Source organism: Cetorhinus maximus, chromosome 5 (genome assembly GCF_964194155.1).
Source record: "Cetorhinus maximus chromosome 5, sCetMax3.hap1.1, whole genome shotgun sequence".
Taxonomy (NCBI): domain Eukaryota; kingdom Metazoa; phylum Chordata; class Chondrichthyes; order Lamniformes; family Cetorhinidae; genus Cetorhinus; species Cetorhinus maximus.
In genome coordinates, this window is record NC_135883.1 from 117,869,122 (window position 1) to 117,889,958 (window position 20,837).

Sequence of the window (20,837 nt, forward strand, 5' to 3'; positions counted from 1 at the left end):
CTAAAAATTGAGGCTGGGCAGGAATGGCCCTTAAGTGGCCATAAATTGGGGCAAGTTAGGGCAAGGGTGGTCCTCCCGTCCGAGGCCTTGCCCGTCCCAGTGTAAAATCACTGAGAGGTTGGGACGGGTGGCGATCCGGAGGGAATCCCGTCCCTTCAATTTCACATTCTCCACAACCCCCCCCACCCCACACCCACCACCACCACCATCCCCCACCCCCACTCACCCCACAACCTGCCGGTGGGGGAATATCAAATTCAGACCTATGTTCTAATTGTAATGCTGACATGTAAAATTTACAACTTGGCTACCTTCCTTTTAGGTTTGTCGTATTCCTAACCAGCTTTTGCTGTCATTTCGAGGAGGACAGATAGGATGCTTCTTTATTGAATTTTCTCATGATGGAAGAAGTTTGGCAGCATCATGTGCTGACCGGAATGGCCATTTCATTGTAGGTGAGAATTAGCAAGAGTGAAGAAAGAAAAAAGGAGGAATGAGAGTTCTTCATGTAGCTACTCTGTACTTGATATGATAATGTGCTGTATTCTAGATTTCAATGTCATATCTTTTTTTTACCAGTGATCCTTGAGTGAAAATAGCCATCAACAATTAGAAAAGACCCATCCTTATTCTTCAATTATGTCACCTGTAATGCAATTGAGTATCCTAAAATTTAAGTGTTGTGATATGAGGCTTAAGTTCTTACGATTACTTTTTTTCTGCTTGCATACAATCTTTTTTTTATGGCTTGAATGATTTTGCAGAGTTTCATAAAATTCTCCAGCGTCTTAAGCAGCCATGTTGCATGTAACAGGGTTACAGAATCACCATCTTGATGCTGCCTGGGGTAGACACCAGTAACATTCCTGCTCCAGTGCTCCATACTGTAAAACTGCATATCGGAACTCTAGCACAGTAGTAGAATAAGCAATTAGGTGACCAGGATGCAATACAGCAGCTCACCAAGGCTCCTTCGACAGTACATTCCAAACCCATGACCTCTACTACTTAGAAGGACAAAGGCAACAGATGCATTGGAACGCCACCTGCCAGTTCCGCTGCAAGCCACACACCATCCTGACTTGGAACTATATCATGATTCCTTCATTTCTGTTGGCTCAAAATTCTGGAACTCCCTCCCTGACAGCATTGTGGGTGTACCTGCACCACATGGACTGCAGTGGTTCAAGAAGGCAGATCAGCATTACCTTTTCAGCCGCAATTAGGAATGGGCATTAAATACTGGCCTTGCCAGCGACGCCCACATCCTATGAAAGAATTTTTAAAAAGAAATGTATGAGCAGCAACCATCCTGTGGAGAAACATAGTTATTTGAGACTTCAGCTCCTCTGGGATTGGACTATTTAAAAAAGAGCAGCCTGATTAAAAATGTCACTAATATCCATTCTACCCAACAGCCCCTGAAAGAAATTCTATTCTACCTCAGTTGGTTCATGTAATCGGACTTAGTCACAGTTTCAGAGGGATATAATTCCATATGGATAAGTGTTAAATATTTATTAAAAAATCTTGGTCAGGATTTTTCGTGCCCACCAGCGTTGGGCATGAGCGGACAATGTGGCATGATTGGTTTCATGATGACATAATACCAGTTTGTGATCATCCACTTAGCCTGCTGATAGTGGGCTGTGTTCTCTGCCATCTGACGTTGGGAACCTCATTGTAATACATAAGCATATTATTAGGCCAGCCTGCTGGAATCGCCCCGCCCCCCCGCCCATTGGATCATCCGCCCACATCAGTGGGAAAACACACCGACGTGTTTCACAACAGCGCATAAGCGACATGCACTTGGCAGACTACACTTGCTCGGGACTTCAAGGCTTGTTACCTGCCTTGCTTCGATCAGCACTCACAATTATCAGCACCAGGCTTCACAGACACGCACCACATCGCTTTTAGGGGGCTCATGGCAGGTCTGTACCTACCAGATATGCCATATGTGGGTGGTTTTTCAATGGTTGCAGGGCTAGGGTTTGCTTGGCAAAGGGGGAGAAGTAGCCTCAGGCAAGGGAAGAGGCTGCAGGACGAGGGCTGTTCTGGGGAAGGAGGATAACCCAGGGTGTGAGTTGGGGCACATGTTGATCTGTGCAAGTGGCCTCAAACTGCTGATGCCTGAGGAGGAAGTCTCCATAGGACATGAAGCCAGATGGACATGTGAGGGTACGTGTGAGAGAATGGGTGGCGATGTCCCTTGAGCTGACAGCGAGTGAGATGCCAATGAATGTGTGATGGGCTTGGATGTGAGAGTGTTGAGATGGTTATCATACCCTGGCTGCATGGAGATCATTCATCCTCTATCTGCATTGGATGGCCAACCTCTTCTGTGCAGCATTGGCACTGATCACCACTGCCATCACCTACCAAGCCATAGTGGTAATGTTGCTGCCCTTCCTGTGGCCAGAGCAGGGGTAGAGGACATCACAGTGGGTCTCCACGACGTCCAAGGGTGCTCGATGGCTGCAGCCTTCTTGTCTTTCAGGGCCATGTCTTGTTTGCAGCAGTCCTGGGCTGGAAGCACTGAGCTGTGCTTTAAATGTGGTGCCTGGCATGATGAAATGGTGAGATGGCGGCGTGGCAGTCGAATCGGAACCCGCCTCCATCGAAATGGCGTGTTACCCAGGAATACTTGGGACGATACGGCATGAAACCCCCGCAATCGCACTTAGTGCAAATCTGGGATGATTTCACCCTTTGTGTTCAGGGGGATCTCTGTTTCGGTTACTTGGAAGAAGTAATGGTGAGAACAGAGAGAGTAATAGCATTCTGGGTTGGAAACTTTGGCTGCTTGCATGAAGCTTCGGGTCTGAAAAACCTCCCAAGGGAGATTTCAACCAGGTATTGTCTTTGGTCTCTTGGTTTGGCATAAGAAAACTTAACAATTAGTCTTAGGATCTGTTTCACCTCCAGTTATATGCTTCCTCAACAATAACCTCCTTTACCTTTGTATCTTTATAAAACACTCTATCATTTAGCTCCATATCCCATTCACAGCCATGTTTTGGTATTTGCAGTAGTTTCATCAAATTAACACACCCTGATTTTCATAAGTTAATTCCAAATGCTCTTTACATTGGTATAGAAATATCCATCTTCATCAGACCTTCATCAGAAATATCCACCCTCATCAGATCTCCTTTTTACATTTTGATCTCTGTTATACTTGCATTTTTTTTCTTTTCCTGGAGAAAAATTATCTCCTGTTATCTATTGATCCACCAGCACACCATTATTTACTTGCTAATATATTTCACCAAACTGTTATTTCCATCCCCTTTCAAACCTAGTTTAAGTGGTTGCTAATTACTGTCATTGGCACTGGAATTCCTCCAGGGTCCACCGGGCTCCAGCCAGAGAATACTGGAGCCCACTGGAAAACAAAGATAAGCTGGCTGCGTTGATCTTCTTTGCTTCCAAGAGTTTCCTTGATGCCAGTGTGTCACAGTGCCGTATAAAAACAAAACTTTCAAAGAAAAGTGATATAGCAAGAAACCAGGAATTGTATGAAACGTAAAATAAATATCTGAATTAAATAAAAAAGCAAATAAAATTGCAATTTCATATTTGTTCAGAATTAATAATTTTACAAATAATTGCAAGACTATGATGTCACTAGATGGCAGAAAAAGTGATATCTATTCTTTAGAAATTGCAAACGTTAAAAATGAGTGGGAAGATTTTGTAATGGACTTCTAGACTAATTCACGCTTTTTTGTTTAATTACTTAGTTTACGAAATTCCTTCTGGGCATCTATTAGGAGAATTCAATGGACATTTTAACATTGTGTACTCTCTGTGCTGGTCGAATGATGATAAAACTCTTCTCTCAGCATCATCGGATGGTACAGTAAGGTTAGTGTTAGTTTCAAATTAATTTCTTCTGAGTGTGGAATAATTTTAATTGAAAACATACTGTAACTTTTTTTGCCCCATGCCAACTTTGCTGCCTTCCCTTTGATTGAAGACATTGACTCCATTCCTGCTTACAATGCCATTCGTATTGGTCACCCTTTGGTATCTCATCCATGTAGCCATCATGTTTTCCATAGACCAATAAGAATTTGGCAAAGCTGGTGTTTGCTGTTTGCTTGAACTTGCTGACTGTGGTTAATTCTGGCTATAACTTGGCACACAATTTTACTCTCAAATCCTGAGATTTTTTTCTATACTGAATTTTATTGCGTTCCCAGTAATCCCAACACAGAGCATGTTTTTGGTAACCAAAGATTCGAATTGACACACAAAAAGGGACTTTTCTGTGTCAGGACTCTCACTTAAGAAATAAGATTTTTTTAAACAAACGCCATAGCAATGTTTGAATTGGCAGTCTAAACCGTGTTTTCAAGCCTCCAGGATGTTGGAATGGCAGTCATGTTTAGTTTTGATATTGTCTCATAGTTTTCAAACTAGAAAATCAGGTTTACGAAAGGTGAATGTTACCTCAAGTTGGATTTGGTGAAATTCGTGCATGAATGGAGTTTGATTTAGAGAGAGCTTTTAACTGCACTTGCATAATTTTGACTTGCGGCCAATTCCAGGTGGGTGACAGCACTTCTCTACACCATATTACCAAAAGACCTGCCCCAGGAATCACAGTCAGACCTTATCTGTTGACCGTGATTCTTTCCAGAGGCCCTGAATTAATGTTGATTCGGCCAGCGCTGTGAATTATCACTATAGCCACAGTATAAATCTAAGTAATTGTGAATAAATATTTATGAATGAACATAATTCATCACCGAGGAAGTTAATATTGATATCATGGCTTTTGCTAATTGTGAGAGAACTTTTAATGTACCTTTTAATTACTAGATATCTACTGTTGTACTTTGGCATATTCACATCATACTTTCAAATGTAACCGGCCGTAAACAGAAATTTGATTATATGAATGTTTGGTGCATCTAATTTTCATGAGTACAAATATTCAGATGGTTCAGTGAGTAAATGCATTGCATGATAGAGAACTGAGTCTTTCAGACCAGGTTGGCCTCAGTTCTGATACTTGCCTATTCTGACCTAGCTTATCTCAACAAGTTGGCATGGGAAAACTGCAGTTCATCTTAATACTTTCTGGTGGAAAGTTGTTTCTAAAATCAGCAGGGTTATAGCATTTCATCATTGTTTAGCAATTCCAGCTGGGAATGTGAGTGTCTAGATGTTGGGTAATGAGGCCTGGACATATTATGCCCATCTCAGTCCTATGATCAAGCAGCCTGCTTTTGTTCACTGCTTGGCTCGTACATAAGAAATGTGCACTTGGATGAGGTACTGTTGGGCTACCACACTTGTGGAACATTACTGTAACATGAGGCAGTGCCTTCAGTTGGTCTCATAATTAGGATAGGAAGGGTTAAATTCACCATGTTTCCCATTCCTGATCATCTAGTTGCTCCTGTTGAAAGAGTTGATGCCCGTTATGCGTAGATGTTGCACCTTGATAGTTGAGGAGGTAAACATTCTTTAAAAAAAGTTTTTTATTTAACATTATTTCAGCATGTTGTTACTTGATGCTGTATCACATGACTCTTTGAATCTCAGGATAATTGATTAATACAGAGATTAGCTGGGACAGTGCTTGTATAGTATATAAGATTGGAATTTGAAATGTGTTGAATGTATACCAATAACTGATTGACATTGCTGATGCAAGTTCATTACTGCAGAGGTAGTTACAGAAAACACCTGTGCCTATAGTTTTTTGAAATATTTCAAGTTTTTGCGTATTACATGATTTGTAAAATTAGTCCAACTCCTAAATGTGGTTTTGTAATATAAGCATTCTAAGTACTGGATGATCATACAATCTATTAGGTGAGTTGTTTTAGAAAAAGCTAAACAAATTTCAGTTTTACTGTTTACTGTTTTTAGAGTTTGGAATACAGAAAACTATCAGAGCCCAGCTGAAAAAATTCTTCCACATCCTTCATTTATCTATACTGCAAAATATCATCCATTTGTGCAATACCTCGTAGTTACAGGAGGTTATGACTCTATTATCCGTGTCTGGAATATAAATGTGAATGAAGCGAATGGTCAGTTGCTCCAGGAACTTGATGGCCACAAGAGCTTCATTAACGTACTTTGCTTTGATGCTGAAGGTTAGTTTAGTAATTATTACATTCTATTTGTAAACAAGCAAAAATTAGTCATCTAAATTGTTGTATAGCTTTTTAAAAGCTATGGGGCATGGGCCTTACCATAATTCTGGAAGTTTTATACCTAGTATATATTAAAAATTAAATTCAAAAGCTGTTAAAAATGTATCAACATTTGGTTGCAGCTTTTTGTTCATTCATGGGATGTCAGCATCGCAGGCTTTATTTATTGCCCATTCTAATTGGGCATAACCAACTGCCCTTGAGAAGGTGGTGAGCTGCCTTCTTGACTGGTTTGGCACAACTGAGTAGCTTGCTAGGCAGTTAAGAGTCAACCACATTGTTGTGGTCACATGTAGGCCAGACCAGGTAAGGACAGCAGATTTTCCTAAAGGGGCAATTGTTTCATGGTCATCATTAGACTTTTAATTCCATATGTTTTTTTATTGAATTCAAATTCTCTCATCTGCCTTGGGTGGGATTTGAACCCAGGTCCCCAGAGCATTACTGGTCCAGTGATAATACTGCTATGCCATTGCCTTTCCTAAATTATGCCTGTAGGTGGGACAGAGTTTAAGCCTTTGAACTAATGTCACATGACAGGCTACCTGAATGGATCTAATTCTGCCTTAAATTGATATTGGCAGAATAGGACCAGTAAGTGCCTGCATAAATGAGAAGCATCAAAACATACTGCAGCACTGAATTGTTATGCCTCTGGTGAATACCAGTATTTTACAAAGACCTATGATTCTCAAACTGCAGAAGCAGCATCTTTTGAGCCTTTTTCCTGGCACCTCTATGCCATCCTCTTTTGACCTGCCAAATTACTTTGCAAGTTTGTTATGGTTAACTCCCCCTATTACTCCATAACATCATGCCTATATTTTCAGCTGCTTCACTGTGATGGCTTGCACCTTAGTATAAACTCCTCCCCCATTTTAGTCTTTGGAACTTTTTGAGCTTAATGTTTTCTAAGAACTATGTAAAACCAACAGTTTAAAGCTTGTCTCTATACCTGTTCCACTCCTCTAACTCCATAAACACTGAACTTAAAGAAGGAGCTTCCTACATGCCTGCTAAATCTAAGTCCTTGCTATCCACCCCCAAAGTTGTTCAATACTTCTATGGTGATAAATGTACTGCAACTGTAAGTACAGAAATCTTGATTCTGGACCACCATGCCTATTACCTCCCCCTTCACCACCCACCCTAAACCAAGAGAGTCACTGGGCTTCTCCAGAACCACCTTCCTCTATACCGAGAATCATCTTTAGGACATTTTTCGACTTAATTCCCTCCTTTTGACAATTGTACAAGCTTTGCAATCATTGTTCCATCCCTGGTGTGAGTCTTGAGCCCTCGCAATCTGTGGGAATGAATAATCATAGAAATGCAGAATAGTACAGCACAGAAGGAGGTCATTCGGTCCATTGAGTCTGTGCCCACTCTTACTGAGAGCAATCCAGTAAGTCCCACTACCCCACTCTTGGTCTATATCCCCGCAATTATTTCTCCTTCAGGTATTTGTCAAATTCTCTTTTGAAACTACTATTGAATGTATATTCATCACCCTATCAGACAGTGCATTCGAAATCCTAACTACTTGTACAAAAAGTCTTTCCCCTTGTTGTCTCTGGGTTATTTTTGGCAATTGCCTTTAAATCTGTGCCATCTGGTTATTGACCCTTTAGGGCAGAACAGCTAAATAGCTAAAGAAAACAACCCCAGCTTCTCCAGTCTATCTACGTAACTGTAATTCCTCACCTCTGGAGCCATTCTAGTAAATCTCTTCTATCTCCTCAGCAAAACCTTCAAGTTTTCCTAAGTGTGGTGCCCACAATTGGACACAATTGTCCTATATTTCATATAGGTTGAGCATATCTTCCTGGCTTTTATATTCTGTGTTTCTATTTGCTTTATTAATTGCCTTGTAAACTTGTTCTGCCATCTTCAAATATTTGTGCACAAACACCCCCTAGGTGTCTCTCCTCTTGCACCCTCTTTTAAAATTGTACCATTTAGCATGTATCGTCTCCACAGTCTTCCTGTCAAAATGTTTCACTTCACATTGAATTCTGCATTGAATTTCTACCCAAGTGTCCACCTGTTCCACCAGCCTATGTCCCCTTGAATCTATTATTATCTTCCTCACTGTTTTCTACACTTCTAAGTTTCATGTAATCTGCTGAGAGAGATAAAATTGTGCCCTGTAACAAGTCAGCAAAGGTCCTAGTACTGAACCCAGGGTTCCACTGTACTATCTCTTGCCAATCTGAAAAGCAGCAGTTCACCACAACTCTGTTTTCAATATCTTTTCCAATTTTCTATCCATGCTGCTGCTACCCCTAGAAACAATTATTTGGGATAGAATTAGTGGTCACGTGGAAAAATATAGATTGGTAAGGAAGATCCAGCATGGATTTTTAAAGGGGAAATCATGTTTAACTAATTTGCTGGAGTTTTTTGAAAAGGTAACAGAAAAGGTTGATGAGGGTAATACTGTTGATGTGGCTTACATGGACTTTCAAAAAGACATTTGATACAGTACCACACAACAGACTTGTGAGAAAAGTTATTGCTCATGGAATAAAACGGATGGTAGCAACGTGGATACAAAATTAGCTGAAAAATCGGAAGAAGAGAGCAATGGTCAATGTATATTTTTCAGGCTAGGGGAAGATTTGCAGTGGAGTTCCCCAGGGAATATCGGAACCTTGCTTTTCCTGATGTATATGAATCATCTAGATCTTGGTGTGCAGGGGAGAATTTCAAAGTTTGCGGCTGATACGAAGCTCGGGAGTGTTGTGAACTGCGAGGAGGATGGTGTGGAACTTCAAGAGGACATAGTCAAGTTGGTGGATTGGGCAGATAGGTGGCAGATGAAGTTCAAGAAGAGAAGTGTGAGGTGATTCATTTTGGTAGGAAGAACATGGACGGACAATGTGAAATAGGGGTGAAGTTTTGTAGGGGGCGCAGGAGCAGAAAGACCTGGGTGTATATGTGCATAGATTATTGAAGATGGCAGGACAGGTGGAGAGAGTGGTTAATAAAGCATATAGTATCCTGGGCTTTATTAATAGAGGCATAGAGTACAAGGTCAGGGATGTTATGCTGAATTCATATAAGACACTCGTTAGACCTCAGATGGAGTATTGTGTACAGTTCTGGGCGTCACACCACAGGAAGGATGTGAACACATTGGAAAGAGTGCAGAAGAGGTTTAGAGATTAGGGGTTCCAGGGATGAGAAACTTCAGCCATGAGGATTGATTGTAGAGATTGGGACTGTTCTCCTTGGAGAGAAGGCAGCTAAGAGGAGATTTGATAGAGATGTTCAAAATCTTGAGGGGGCTGGACAGGGTAGATAGGGAGAAGCTGTTCCTGCTCATAAAAGGGTCAAGAATGAGAGGGCACAGATTTAAAGTGATTTGCAAAAGAAGCAAATGTGATGTGAGAAAAAACTTTTTCTCACAATGAGTGGTTAAGGTCTGGAATGCACTACCTGGAAGTGTGGTGGAGGCAGGTACAATCAGGGAATTCAAGAGAGAATTAGATGATTATTTGAATAGAAACAACGTGCAGGGGTATGGGGAAAACACAGGGCAATGACACTAGGTCATAATGCTCATTTGGTGAGCCAGTGCAGACACGATGGGCTGAATGGCCTTCTGTGCCATTAAGATTCTGTGATCATCTCACAGATTTCAATTTTGCCAGCAAGCCTAATATGTAGCACTTATCGATCATTTTTTGAAAGTCCATATACACATCAACTACAAAGCCTAATCCACCCACTTTAACCTTATCAAAAACCTCAAACAAGTTAATCAAACACAAATTGCCCTTAACAAATCTGTGCTTTCTCTTCTTTATTAATCCATGCTTGTCCAAGTGACTGTTGACTTTCTCCAGATTATTGTTTCTAAAAGCTTCACCACCAGCAGCATTAAACTGACTGGCCAGTAATTGCCAAGTTTATCCTTTTTTTCCTCTTTTTTTTGAGCAAGGCTTTAACATATTTGTAATTCTGTAGTCCTCTGGTTCCACCCCAGTATCTAAAGAGGATTGGAAGATTGAGACCAGCACCTTTTCAACTCTTATCTTTAATTCCCTCAGCATCCTAGGATGTATTTCACCCAGACTTGGTGACCTATCCACTTTAAGTCCTGCCAGCCTTTCTAAGACCTCTACTTTATCTCTTTTTATCACATCAGTATCCTGGCAACATCAGACCACCCCTTTTCCTCAGTGAGTTCCGGGTTGGTACCAGAACTTCCCTGCTCTGTGTTCTTGGGTGAACCAGAAAACAGTTGGTGCAAAACGCGGCTCCATTGACTGTTTCTTGGCTGCTATTAGTGCCCTTAGAAATCCAAAATGGTGTCTGCAGAGATGAGCCCACACAGCTGGTGCGAGCTTACCTGAGCACCATGTGGTTGAGGCCATTAGCAAGTGTACAATGAGCGTTCACCAACAGTACACAGCTTGGGGAGATCATAATGTCAGTCATTGTACAGCACTGATTTGATGCCAGTGCTGCAATTTTGGAGCACAGTGCTCTAGCTAACGCAATCTTATAAGCTCTCATAGCTAAACACATGTTCAGCAGCAGGAAGACCCCCCCTCCCCCTCCAATGCATCACCCCATTCCACCGACACTATTTAGAGAACTCATCTGTTACTTTTCAGGTTAGTTGCTGCTTGATTTATTGACTGGCTATTTAACAATCATACATGCTTGGTGCTTTCTAGAATTCTTTTATGCTGCAAAAGTCTATAAGAAGGGATGTGACAGGTGTTGAAGGACTTCCTGCTGACTTCATGGCCAGGATTTTCCGTGCCTGACGGCATCGGGCGTGTTCAGTGGCGTGAGCGAACAATATGTCGAGAAGGCCAAAAATCAGTTTCACTATGTCATGAAACTAGTTTGCGATCATCCGCTCCTTCCGCCGATGGCAGGCCATGTTTCCCGCCATCGGATGTCAGGAACCTCATTGTAATACACCAGCATATCATTATAAGGCCAGCCCGCTGGATCGTCCACCCACGTCGGCATGTTTCACAACAGCATATAAGCGACGTGTACCTAGCAGGCTGCACTTCACTCAGGATCTCAAGGTTTGTTTGTCTACCTTGTTTTGGTCAACACATGCAGTCATCAGGCCCAGGCTTCACAGAGAGCACCACATCACTTTTAGGGGGGCTCACGGGTAGGTCTCTACCTACTAGATATGTGGCTTTTCAATGGCTGCAGGGCAATGTCTTGCTTGGGGAAGGGGGAGAAGTGGCCTCAGGCAAGGGAAGAAGCTGCAGGACAAGAGCTGTACTGGGGAAGGAGGGTATCCCAGGGCATGTTTCGGGGCACATGTTGACCTGTGCAAGTGGCCTCAAGATGGTGAGGGCTGAGGAGGCAGTCTCCAGAGGAGATGAGGCCAGCTGGACATGTGAGGGAATGTGTATGAGAATGGGTAGTGATGTCCCTTGAACTGGCAGTGAGTGAGATGAGTGAATGTGTGTTTGGCTTGAGTATGTGAGTTTAGAGTAATGAGATGGTTGCCATACCCTGGCTGCATGGATGAGATCATTCATACTCTATCTGCATTGGATGGCCAACATCTTCTGTGCAGCATTGGCACTGACCACTGCTGCCATGCTGGATTGGTGATGCCACTGCCTGGCTTGTGGCCAGAGCAGGGGTAGAGGACATCACAGCGGGCCTCCACGGTCTCCAAATGGCATTCCAGTGACGTGTCATTAAACCTGTGGGCTGCAGCCTTTTTGCCTCTCGTGGACATCTTCCCTGCAGTAGTTGTGGGCTGGAAGTGCTGGGATGTGTGCATGTGGCTGGACTTTAAATACGGCACCCGGTGTGATGAAGCTGCGAGGTGATGGTGGGCGGCCAAATGAGAGCCCACCCGCTATGGAAACTGTGTGTATCCCTGGAATGCATAAATAATGTGGCGGGTGTGGGACAATACAGCCTGAAAATCCGCCATCGTGGCCGACGGGTAAAACATCGTCTTACCCACCTGCTACTGCACTTAATGCAAATCTGGGACGATTCCGTCCCATGCCTTCTGCACAAACCAATTGCTCGCAGACATGGGTGAACTAATAGATGTTCCCCGTGGAATACAGTATGACTGGGAGAATGAGCACAGTTGTTGTGGAGCAGAACTATCTAGAACAGGGAAGGAAGGTGCTGGCCTCTCAGCAACACACTATTTCTACCTAGGGTGTTCAGGGAGCAATTTCACTTACTGAACCTCAATAAAGGACACTCTGAGACATCTGTGCTCCAAAAAGGGCATCCTTACTGAAATCTGTCAGTTGCTGCAGCCAGTACTGCAACAGGACAGGGACTACGTTGCTGGTGGCTGTGAAGATGACCATGGCCTGAACTTTTATGCATCTGGTTCCTTCCAAGCTGAAGCTAGAGATATTTGCAGCATCTTGCAGTTTCCTGTCCCCTGTTTGCGTAAGGGATATTACTGATGTTCTCTATTCAAAGAAGTTTACTGCATTTTGTGTTCTCACCCCAAGGAACATCAAGCGGCCTTGCATGGACTGCCAGTTTCCCCATAGTGCGGGATGGCATTGATTGGACACATGCTGCTTTGCAGGCATTGATTGGACACGTGCTGCTTTGCAGGCACTGATTGGACACATGCTACTTTGCAGGCATTGATTGGACACATGCTGCTTTGCAGGCATTGATTGGACACATGCTACTTTGCAGGCATTGATTGGACACATGCTGCTTTGCAGGCATTGATTGGACACATGCTGCTTTGCAGGCATTGATTGGACACATGCTGCTTTGCAGGCATTGATTGGACACATGCTGCTTTGCAGGCATTGATTGGACACATGCTACTTTGCAGGCATTGATTGGACACATGCTACTTTGCAGGCATTGATTGGACACATGCTACTTTGCAGGCATTGATTGGACACATGCTACTTTGCAGGCATTGTTTGGACACATGCTACTTTGCAGGCATTGATTGGACACATGCTACTTTGCAGGCACAGCATGTCAACTTTTAAGGTGTATTCCAATGTATTACTCTGTCAACACATAAGTGTTGTGTGACCATATGCAGGGAATCATGCAGGTTTTGTCCTTTCAGCAGTCATGATGCCTTCATTTTGTGGCAGTCTGCTGTGCTAAATGCATTTGAGCCACCGCAGCAAACCAAAGGGTGCACAACCCATGCACATGTAGGCAGCATGCATACCATGAAAGCCGTGCTGCACATGAAATGTGATAGAGCAGACCATCGGCGTGCTGAAATAACACTTATGCTGCCTGGTCTGTCCTGGAGGAACCCTGCAGTACTCAGAGAGCAGGGGTTAAGATTCTTGGTAGTCCGCTGCAGGCTACAAAACGCAACCATCATGAAAGCACAGCTCTTGCCACCATCTATGCGACGAGTAATTGAGGAGGAGGAGGAAAGTAGAGGAAACCTAGACAGCTCTTTTATGGCCAGGCTGCCCATGAAGAGCTCATCTGAGTGCAATACCAGTAAACACAATGCCAATTCCATTTCATTATCAGCCCTACACCTTACCTTTCCTCTTTCACTGACCATCACGGCATCTGCTTGGCCACAATATAAAAATAAAAGCCACCACAACAGAAACATTCCAAACCAAATTTATAAATCAAGCAATCCATATTGAATTCAAACATGAGCAAATCACCCTTGTGAATTATCTTAATGCTTGTCTTCTGTGTACCTTTGCCTGTTTTAGTTCTTCTGGACAGTGCTACCCCAAAGGCTGCAGCATGGCAGGTGGAAAGAAGACTGTTGACTTTCAGTTGGGGACATGGCAAATAGCCTTGCAGGATGACCTTGAACAGCTCTTGGTTTGGAAGGTCAGGTTTAGACTGCACAACCTCAGAATTGGTGGCAGCAGTCTGGCTGACGTGCACTGGTGGAGTAGCAGGTTTGGGAGGATGAAAGCTGTTATCCTGAGAGAGGATAGCAGCTTTTTGCTCCACAGAACCACTGCCAATCACCTGGGGTGGTGCCTCAGCAATCCTAGTAATCTGTGGGGAGGACAGAAATCTGTAACACCCTGAAAGCTCCTTCACTCAATGCAATCCCCAGTCTTGATGACAGTAGCCTGACCTTGCATGGCAGCAAGCTGACCTTGTACGACAGAAGTCTGAGCTTCCATTGCAGCATCCATACATTGCCTGGCTGCTTCTTATGCCACAACGGAAGCTGAGATATTGATCATCAGACGCTAGGTTGTTGTTGGGTCTGCAGTTGTGCTATTTGAGTTGGCTACCACTTCTATTCTGGGAAGATTGGGCTCAAAACTCTGCAAATTTCTGCAAAAGCTTGGCACTGGACACCTTCATGTACTTTGACGTTGCACACATGTTTTCTGGTGGACGTGCCATTGCACAAAGTATACCATATAGGCTGCCCCATTGAAATCTCATCTGCAACAGAGCTTGTGTGCAACCCCTCCTTCCAGCGAGTTGGCATTTGCACAACTGTAGGCCACTCATGCCCAGTGTCTCACCATGTGCAGATCCCAACTTCTGTACTATCCTCTAAGCTATGCAGTGTCGGTATTGAAGCTGATAGCTGTGAATGTGAAATTGAGTGACACTTTTTTCTATATCACTGTCTTCTTGCTCTTCCATGTTTTGTCCTTGCACCCTGCCTGGTCAGGTGGCAGTTGTTAGGCACCTGAAAGGTAAAAGGCTCAAGGGCAGGGGTTTGATAAGGGGAGGGGGAAATCAAAAAGTGCCTGCTTCACTATCTGCAGCTTGTAAATCAGAAGAGATTGGGGTAAGTGAGAAACAGAATTAGTTACAAGGATATCATTATGTTCAGCGCTCTGCCGCTTGCTAGGGCCTTAGCAATGGCTGCTTGAATGATGGTAAGCGACATCTCCTCCTTGGTGTCCAGGACATGTAGCTCTGCTTGTGCCCTGCAGATTAGCTCCGGCTGCCTCCAGTTATGCACCACCTTCTCCTGTAAGAGAGGGGGGAATACGTCAGTGAGTGTGGTGCAATCTGTTGGATGATGTTGCTGTCATGGTTAAATAGTTGGCAGCATGCATAAGCTGTGAGATGCGGTTTTGAGGCTTGCAGCCAGTGCTGTGCATGTGGATGCATTGCAATCATGAATTTTAGCTAAGAGTCTGATTAATAGTGATTGTTGGCAGTTGAGTGGTGATATAGTGCATTGAATAACATTTACATTTGGAGGTACAGTTAGTGGAACATGGCACTTGAAGAATTCACTGACATTGGCCACTCCCAGATTCTTGGGAGTTGACTTCTGCCATTGACTCCTACAGTTATCTGGTTCCCCTGCCTTCTGAACATTTGTTGTGAAGACTTTGTGACCTCCTGTGGATATGGCGCTTCTCCATTGCACCTGCTCCACAAGTACCTCCAGTGCAGCATCAGGGAGCCTTGGAGAGCACACTTTCTCTCATGTGCTATAATTGAGTCTTTTTCCATGTTATAATGACATGCAAAGAATTTCACCACCTACTCCATCCAAGATGCAACTTCCTTTTAAGAGGCGCAGGCTGGTTTTAAGTAGTGCAAGCAAGCTTTAAATGGTGCTTATTTTCTCTAATTTTGGGCCCCTTCCTAAGGCGTGAAGCCACTGAACAGTACAGTTAGCACTAGCTGCGTACTGTAGTTATGGTAATGAACATTGCATTGAATAGGTGCAGGGCAATCTCGCTGCACACCCTATTTGGAAGGGTGTCCAGTTTGGCTCTTTGTATGTTTGTGGACACACTATACTTTCCCTCCTGATTTTAGTAGACTTCCTCAGCTGCAGGGAGCGTCATTGTTGGGAGCAGCCCCTCTCTCGTGTTTATTTGGAGTATTCCTTTATATGACGCCAAATAATACACCCTTCCTGATTTATGAATGTTCCCACAGACAACTTGTGCCCCTTCCCTTGTTAAGTATTTCCATAGGTGCCAAAACCCCTATGCCCTTTCTGAGAAAGTTTCTGATAACACCCTACCTCATAAGCTGAGTGGCACCAAACCACCCATGACCCTCTCACCCACAATTGACACTCACCTGGGCAACGTTGCAGCCTGGCTGTTCAGGTTAATTGTTGGATACCATTGCAATGCCACCTTTCCCTTACTGAGCTTATCTAGCTGTCTTCCACCCTGAGTCCTCCTCTCCCTCGCTGAGATATTTTGTCAGGCGTCTCTTCTCTTATTCTTTCCCATACAGAGAGAATTTGTTCTTCTTGAGGTAGTTTCATTGCCTTTGCAGCCATCACCAGTATCCATCCTCATATACCCTCTCCCCTGTTAACTCTCCACTGCTTTCTCCGCTTCATATATATCTTTTGCAGCTTGCACTAATCTCCCCCCCCCCACAACCCAACCTGCTGCTTTCCAACATGAATACAACACCTAATTTTGACTCTACATAGGTGTTTAACTAGTTATTTAAATAAAGGAAACTTTGACCTGTGTGTCTGTTTACTTTTCCAATAAAGTGAAACACTTGGGGGTGCTGCTGTGCTGCAGAGAAACAAACAATATTTTGGGTTTGTTTTTAATACTCCTGTTTGTTGTACCACTCACGGTAACAGCGATGAGGGTTTCACTGATGAAGAATGAAGGCCTTTACACAACAGCTCATTGCCTTTATTTAAAATCTTACCGTGGCTCATTTTTCTTCCCATTTCATAGAACCATTAAATGACAGAAACCAGCTTTGAGACAATACAAGGGGTAGAAATACAGATTTTCCACAAATGCTTTAAAAGTTATCTTAATTTATGAAATTGCAACATTTCTAGACACTAAAACCACATTCAATATAGGCTGTTAACGTGGTTGATAAGTTGCTGCTAGAAAGATAACCAAGGTTTCAGAAGCCTCATAATGTCTAAGGTCTTGGAAATGCATAATCTGAAGCATAGAGTTATACAGCACAGAAACAGGCCCTACGGCCCATCGTGTCCGTGTCGGCCAATAAGCACCTATCTATTCTAATCCCATTTTCCAGCACTTGGCCTGTAGCCCTGTATGCCATGGCATTTCAAGTGCTCATCTAAATACTTCCTTAAATGTTGTGAGGGCTCCTGCCTCTACCACCCCCTCAGGCAATGTGTCCCAGATTTCAACCACCCTCTGCATAAAATAAATTTTCCTTAAATCCCCTCTAAACCTCCTGCCCTTACCTTATATCTATGCCCCCTGGTTATTGACACCTCCACTAAGGGGAAAAGTTTCCTCCTATCTACCCCATCTATGCCCCTCGTAATTTTGTATATTTCTATCAGGCCACCCTCAGCCTTGTCTGCTATAAGAAAAATAATCCTAGCCTATCCAACCTCTCTTCATAGCTGAAAATCTCCAGCGCAGGCAACATCTTGGTAAATCTCCTCTACACGCTCTTCAGTGCAATCACACCCTTCCTATAGTGTGTCAACCAGAACTGCATACAGTACTCCAGTTGTGGCCTAACCAGTGTTTTATCCAACATAACCTCCCTGCTCTTATATTCTATGCCTCAGCTAATAAAGGCAAGAATCCCATATGCCTTCTTAACCACCTTATCTACTTGTGCTGCTGCCTTCACGGATCTATGGACATGTACACCAAGGTCCCTCTGATCCTCTGTATTTCCTAGGGTCCTACCATTCATTGTGTACTTCCTTGCTGTGTTAGTCCTCCCAAAATGCATCACCTCACACTTCTCAGGATTAAATTCCATTTTCCACTGCTTTGCCCATCTTACCAACCCATCGATATCATCCTGTAACCTAAGGCTTTCCTCCTCACTATTTACGACACCACCAATTTTTTGTGTTATCTGCAAACTTACTGATCATACCTCCTATATTCACGTCTAAATCATTAATGTACACGACAAACCGCAAGGGTCCCAGCACAGATCCCTGTGGTACGACACTCGTCACAGGCTTCCAACCACAAAAACAACCTTCGACCATCACCCTCTGCCTCCTGCCACTAAGCTAGTTTTGGATCCAATTTGCCAAATTGCCATGGATCCCATGGGCTGTTACCCTCTTGACCATACTCCCATGTGGGACCTTGTCAAAAGCCTTACTCAAGTCCATGTAGATTACATCAACTGTACTACCCTCATCCACACAACTAGTCGTCTCCTGGAAAATTTCAATCAAATTTGTTAGACATGATCTCCCCCTAACAAAGCCATGCTGACTATCCTTGATTAATTCCTGCTTCTCCAAGCGAGGGGATTAATCCTGTCCCTCAGAATTTTTTCCAATAGTTTCCCTACCACTGATGTTAGACTCACTGGCCTATAATTACCTGGTTTACCCCTACTACCCTTCTTGAATAATGGTACCACATTCGCTGTCCTCCAGTCCTCTGGCACCTCTCTTGTGGCCAGAGAGGAATTGAAAATTAGTGTCAGAGCCCCTGCAATCTCCTCCCTTGCCTCACTCAGCAGCCTGGGATACATCTCATCTGGGCCTGGGGATTTATCCAGTTTTAAGCCTACTAAAACAGCTAATATCTCCTCCCTTTCAATTTGTTCAAGTGTATCACAGTCCCCCTCCCTGATTTCTACACCTTTATTGCGCTTCTCCGTAGTGAAAACAGATGAAAAGTAATCATTTAAAACCTCACCTACATCCTCTGGCTCCATGCACAGATTGCCACTTTGGTCCCTAATGGGTCTTACTCTTTCCCTGGCTATCCTCTTGCCCTTAATATATTTGTAAAATGCCTTGGGATTTTCCTTTATCTTGCCCGCCAGTTTTTTATCATGCCCCTTCTTCGCTCTCCAGTTACTTATTAAAGTAGCCACCTATACTTTCTGTACTCCTCTAGGGCTTCTGCTGTTTTCAGTCCTCTGTATCTGCCATAAGCCTCTTTTTTTTTTATCTATATCTATACCCCTTGATATCCAGAGTTCCCTGGAGATTTGTTGGTCCTAGCCTTCACCTTTACGGGAACATGTTGGTCCTGAACTCTCTCAATTTCCTTTTTGAATGACTCTCACTGGTCTGATGTTGACTTTCCTACAAGTTGCTGCTCCCAGTCCATTTTGGCCAGATCCTGTCTTATCATATTGAAATCGGCCTTCCCCCAATTCGGGACCTTTATTTCCGGCCCATCTGTGTCTTTTTCCATAACTACCTTAAATCTTCGCATTATGGTCACTATCCCCAAAATGCTCCCCCCCTGACACTTCTACCACTTGCCTGGCTTCATTCCCTAAGATTAGGTCCTCCCCTTCTCTGTAGAACTTTCTACATGTTGGCTCAAAAAGCTCTCCTGGATGCACTTTAAGAATTCTGCCCCCTCTAAGCCTTTCACGCTAAGATTATCCCAGTTAATGTTGGGGAAGTTGAAATCCCTACTATTATTACCCTATCATTTTTACACTTCACTGTAGGATTGTGCTCCTCTATCTCCCCCTGACTGTTTGGAGGCCTATAGTACACTCCCAGCAAAGTGATTGCCCCTTTTTGTTTTTAAGTTCCACCCATATGGCCTTATTTGAGGAACCTTCTAAGATACCATCCCTCCTTACTGCAATAATTGACTCCTTGATCAATAGTGCAATGCCATCTCCTCTTTTACACACACACCACCCCCCCCGCCCCATCACTCTTGAAGATTCGAAACTCTGGAATATTGAGCTGCAAGTCCTGTCCTTCCCTCAACCATTTCTTTGTGATAGCAACAATATCATATTCCCATGTGTTAATTGCCCTCAATTCATCTGCCTTACTTGTCAGGCTCCTTGAGTTAAAATAGATGCAACCCAGCCTTGCATTATTCCCTTGTGCCTTAACAAGTTTGCTCTGCCTTCCAGACTGACTTAGTTTATCCTCTATATTTGGCTGTGCATCAACCCCTACTGTACCTCCACTCTGTATCCCATCTCCCTGCCAAATTAGTTTAAAGCCCTTCCCCCCCGCCCTCCAACAGCACTAGCAAACCTCCGCAAGGACGTTGGTCCCATTCTGGTTTAGGTGCAACCTGTCTGACTTGTACAGGCCCCACCTTCACCCACTCAGTGATCCAGGAAACTAAAGCCCTCCCTCCTGCACCATCTCTTCAGCCACACATTCATCCTCTCTATCCTTCTATTCCTTTACTCACCAGCACGGGGCACTGAGAGTAATCCAAAGATTACAACCTTTGAGGTCCTGCCTAGCTCCCTAAATTCTTGTTGCAGGACCTCATCCCTCTTTCTACCTATGTCGTTGGTACCAATGTGAACCACGACCTCTGACTGCTTGCCCTACCCCTTCAGAATGCCCTGCATCTGTTCTGTGACATCCTTGACCCTGGCACCACGGAGGCAACACACCATCCTGGAGTCACGTCTGCAGCTGCAGAAGCGCCTGTCTGCACCCCTCAGTATTGAGTCCCCTACCACTATTCCTCTTGCACTCTTACTCCTTCCTCCTTGTGCAGCTGAGCCGTCTACAGTGTTGTGAACTTGGCTGTGGCTGCACTCTCCAGAGGAACCTTCACCCTCACCGTTTTCCAACACAGAAAAACAGCTCTTGAGTGAAATGCACTCTGGGGCTTTCCTGACTGCCTGCCTACCTTCTTCTGACTGGTAGTTACCCATTCCCTCTCTGACTGATCTGTCTGTAAGGTGTAGCTAAGAGAAAAACAAAATTCATATTTGAGAAAAAACAAAATTCATATTTGAGAAAAAACAACCAAGAAACATTGCTGGATGACA

The 20,837-nt window shown here is 43.7% G+C and overlaps 1 protein-coding gene across 6 annotated transcripts in view; it reads left to right on the forward strand.

Moving 5' to 3' along the window:
* ahi1 (Abelson helper integration site 1) overlaps positions 1 to 20,837 on the forward strand; it is a 301,212-nt gene that overhangs the window by 66,092 nt on the left and 214,283 nt on the right. For all 6 annotated transcript variants that reach the window (XR_013576639.1, XM_078542364.1, XM_078542368.1 and 3 more), the window contains exons 11-13: positions 323 to 455; positions 3,750 to 3,873; positions 5,893 to 6,122. Coding sequence is in view for 5 of the 6 variants with exons in the window: in XM_078542364.1 (XP_078398490.1) it covers positions 323 to 455; positions 3,750 to 3,873; positions 5,893 to 6,122 (487 nt within the window). In the remaining variant the exon portion in view is untranslated. The remainder of the gene's footprint in view (positions 1 to 322; positions 456 to 3,749; positions 3,874 to 5,892; positions 6,123 to 20,837) is intronic.